Source organism: Chanodichthys erythropterus, chromosome 2, assembly GCF_024489055.1.
Source record: "Chanodichthys erythropterus isolate Z2021 chromosome 2, ASM2448905v1, whole genome shotgun sequence".
Classification (NCBI taxonomy): domain Eukaryota; kingdom Metazoa; phylum Chordata; class Actinopteri; order Cypriniformes; family Xenocyprididae; genus Chanodichthys; species Chanodichthys erythropterus.
Genome location: NC_090222.1, coordinates 25,282,501 through 25,286,327, shown reverse-complemented (window position 1 = coordinate 25,286,327; position 3,827 = coordinate 25,282,501). Strand labels below are relative to the sequence as shown.

The window sequence follows — 3,827 nt, the reverse complement described above, 5'->3', positions numbered from 1 at the left end:
TATGTGGAGTTCATAACTGGCCATTTTCAGCTATGGTATAAAAAGGAGGATAGTGCCTTCTGAAATACAATGCACTATGCACTATCCCATGCTGCAAAAAACATCACAGCAATAAAACTATTTGAAAATGTATTTGTACATTCACTGTAAATGTTTTGGAGTGGCTAAAATGCAATTTTACACACAACTGCCAGCCTGCATGGAGAGCTTCTCAAGACTCCAGAGACACCAGCAGCTTCAAATACCTGTTTGCTGCTCAACACTGGCTTTTTTATAGCTGCCCTTTTAATACAATTAACTTGTTTGACAGAAACTTTCTTTAATAAGCCTTTATCTGACTGAGTTCTGCTGTGCTCTAAATCATTCACAAATCTTATGATACTTCAATAATAATCTGCATTCAGTTTTCATACAATATTAGTTGTTTTCATGCCTTTTGCACAACATTGCACCATTTCATGCTTTTCATCTTCAGAAAGATCTTTCTTCTTCCCCATATTGCATGAGAACTGTGTCTTGCTTAATAATGTGGAACAACCTCTAAGTAGGGTTTCCATTTACCCAAGTAGACCTGGCAAATTATTTTGTCTGAGATTGATACCAGTTATTTAAAAATACATGGATAAATAAACAAACACTTTCTTAAACACTTTCTAAAATCTCAATGTTTATTGTACTGAAATCCTACTGATATGTCACTTGCATAATAATTTGGAACACAGTGTGTATATATATATATATATATATATATATATATATATATATATATATATATATATATATATATATATATATATATATATATATATATATATATATATACACAGCTATGGAAAAAATTAAGAGACCAATCCAAGTTCAGAAATCAATGTTAAGTGGTCTCTTAATTTTTTCCATATATATTTATGTATGTATATATGGAAAAAATGATGAGTGGTGAGCAGACGAAACTTCTTTTAAAAACATTAAAAATCTTACCGATCCCAAACTTTTGAGCGGTAGTGTATATACACACACGCGCTCTGATAAATCTGGGTGAAAAATTAAAATTGGTTGTAAATTGATAAAATTGTTGCATGAAATTTATTTATACTACTACTACTACACATTTTAAAAATCAAAAAGCTGTTTTCTAGTCTTATGATTAAACATGAAGCCCACCTAGAAGACATTTTGCTGTTGTATTTCCTGTTTTATTTATATATGAAAGTTACCATGATTGTTGTAACAAAGTAAATGTACTTAAAATAGAGAATTGTTCATTCTGAATGAAACACTTTCTCAATCACATAACATTTATTCTTTGTGTTTTATTTTATTAGGTACTTACACTTTGTGTCAAGTGCCTTAAAAAAAACATAATTCCCACAGTCTATTTGACCTCTGATATTAACCAGAGATCATCACAACAAAACACACAAGTAATTTGTGGTTAATATACATTGAAGAAACTTTGAAATGAATATCATATGGTTCAAAAGTGCTTCAACCTCAAATTCTAATCAGAGATTCATAGCTTCATAAAAGATGTTTTATGAATTGTGCGTCTGATAAAATATGGTTTTCTAAAGGAATACAAGGCCAAGAATTATTACTGGTTCAGCAATGCACTATGCAACATTTTGAGATCACACTTTATTCTGGAGCAGTCAAACTGTGTTTGATAGCAGTTCCAACATTAAAAATAGCTCAACTGTAACTTTTGGCTTGACCTGGCTCATCCAGATTCTCACTCTCAGCCCAGACCCGGTCAGGCTGGGGCTCTTCTTTGCGTTTGACTGCATGCAAAGCATAGTTGATAGCAGTGCTCTGCTGCCAGCTCCACGCTCCTGTGAGAGGATTGTACATCATGCCTCTGATAGCCTCCACGTAGAAACCAACTGGGACCAAGTGAAACAAAACGATAGTAAAAGAAAGTAACAAATGCAGCTGTAAATAAACACTGTAGCAGTGGAACATTAGATCATATTGAGCAGTCATGAAATGTATACCAGATTTTTCCAACAAGCTGTTATTAAAACAGCGAAGGAGAGCCATGAAAGAAAAATGAAGCGGTAATACCCAGAAACTGATCAATGAATGATGGTGAGAGAGAAATGGAAGTCAGAGAAAGCACTCACAAGACTCCAGCAGTCGTTCCAGATCCTCTGGGCTGATGAATTTCTCCCAGTCATGAGTGCCAATCGGTAAAATCCTTAACAGCTGCTCTGCTGCCACAATCCCAAAAACGTAGGACAAGTTGGTTTTGTTAATAGTGGTGATGAAAAGAGAGCCACCAGGCTGGAAGACAATGCCGGCTCACATTAGTTTTGCAAATATAATTAGTCTCAGATTTCAATAACGGCACTTTAGTCATTCATTCCATTTCAACAAATAAGGTTATTTTAGAGGATAAACACTGTAAAAGGGATATCGACAAACTTATGTGTGTGTGTAATGTGTATACAAATATTATATAATTTAATTATATTATATATTTTAATCTATTAACTGAAAGGGAAAGAAAGCCTAACAGAAAAAGGCTGATGAAAGTGCCTCTTATTTTAACTGGATGTCACAGCATTAGGGAAGATTATGGGGATTTGGAGTAACTCTTTAGGAAGACTGTTTGTCCTCTGACACACTGACCCAGGAGATTAAATCCATCCATTCAGTATTCTTTGCTGAGAATCTCACTATTACTTTGTGCTACTATCATTGATTCAGATGTCAGTGATTCTGTGACACACCTTCAACACCTGATAGCAGCAGTTGGCAAAGGCGTCCAGGTCGGCCAGATGTTCCACCACCTCAGATGCCACTACGGCATGAAACCCCTCTACTTCCTCCTCAGCGAGGTCTTCCAGGGTGCAGGCCTGATAGCGAACTCTCTCCCGCAATTCGGGATCGTAGGAGCTGTGCAGCTCTGCAGTCCGCACACTGTCCTCCACTGGGTCAATTCCCAGGACATCTGCTCCTAGCCTCCCTAGTGGCTGAGAAAGGTTAATGCTACTCAGGGTTCAAAATAATAATAGAAAAAGCTAATTCAATGTATCAAGGAATACTTTACTAATACTATAATAGTATGTAAATAATAATAAAATAATACTTATCCACAGGGCTGCAACTATACATTTTTCAATGTTAAATTTGGATCGGTATTGAATTTGTATGGTAAAATATGTAATTGCATATGAAACTGTTCAGTTTCAATGTAAAATGGTTGCTTACCAATGCACAGCAGGGACTGTTCATTGTTTAAGCAAAACAAAAAAAGTGTCCTTTATGTTTCACCGGCCAAGATAATAATTATTTACAATAACATATATAAGCACTTAATAACTTAAAATTACAGTGGCAAAAAAAAACAAACAAAAAAACATTTGCACATTGCCCTCTGCTGGTCAGACAGGGGAATGGAATGGAGCTGAAGTAACCAGTCAACTGCCTCTACCACTGATGTGCCTCAAAGCGGATCTTCCGCAATAAGCTTTTGCATGACAGGACACTCAAAAAACATCATGCTCACCAAAACACAACAACGACACATCAGGCAGGGAGAAAGTGTTTATCTCAGTGGAGGAAACCACTGGGCGTGAAGCTGTCTGTTTTAATCATGTACTTCATTTGGTAGGTTTTCAGTTATCATTTGTGGCCAGCTAAAAATAATCATCCATGTTATCAAACCTAACAAACATGAGACCAGCTTTATTTTGCCATCAAACCCAAATCTGATCAATCAAATAAGAAAATATCAAATAGTAAACAGAAAAACTGTACTTGCAATAACTAGTGCAAATGACTCAATATTTATCTGTCTAGCTAGTCATCATTACAGCATAATTTTT

The 3,827-nt window shown here is 35.5% G+C and overlaps 1 protein-coding gene across 1 annotated transcript in view; it reads right to left on the bottom strand.

Annotated features, from left to right (window-relative positions):
* Positions 1-922: 922 nt before the first annotated feature.
* The window catches only part of coq3 (coenzyme Q3 methyltransferase), a 7,346-nt gene continuing 4,441 nt past the window's right edge, over positions 923-3,827 (bottom strand). The window contains exons 4-6 of the mRNA XM_067394355.1: positions 2,730-2,972; positions 2,121-2,280; positions 923-1,880 (exon numbers count right to left, since the gene is read on the bottom strand). Coding sequence (XP_067250456.1) covers positions 1,690-1,880; positions 2,121-2,280; positions 2,730-2,972 — 594 coding nt within the window. The 3' untranslated portion in view covers positions 923-1,689. The remainder of the gene's footprint in view (positions 1,881-2,120; positions 2,281-2,729; positions 2,973-3,827) is intronic.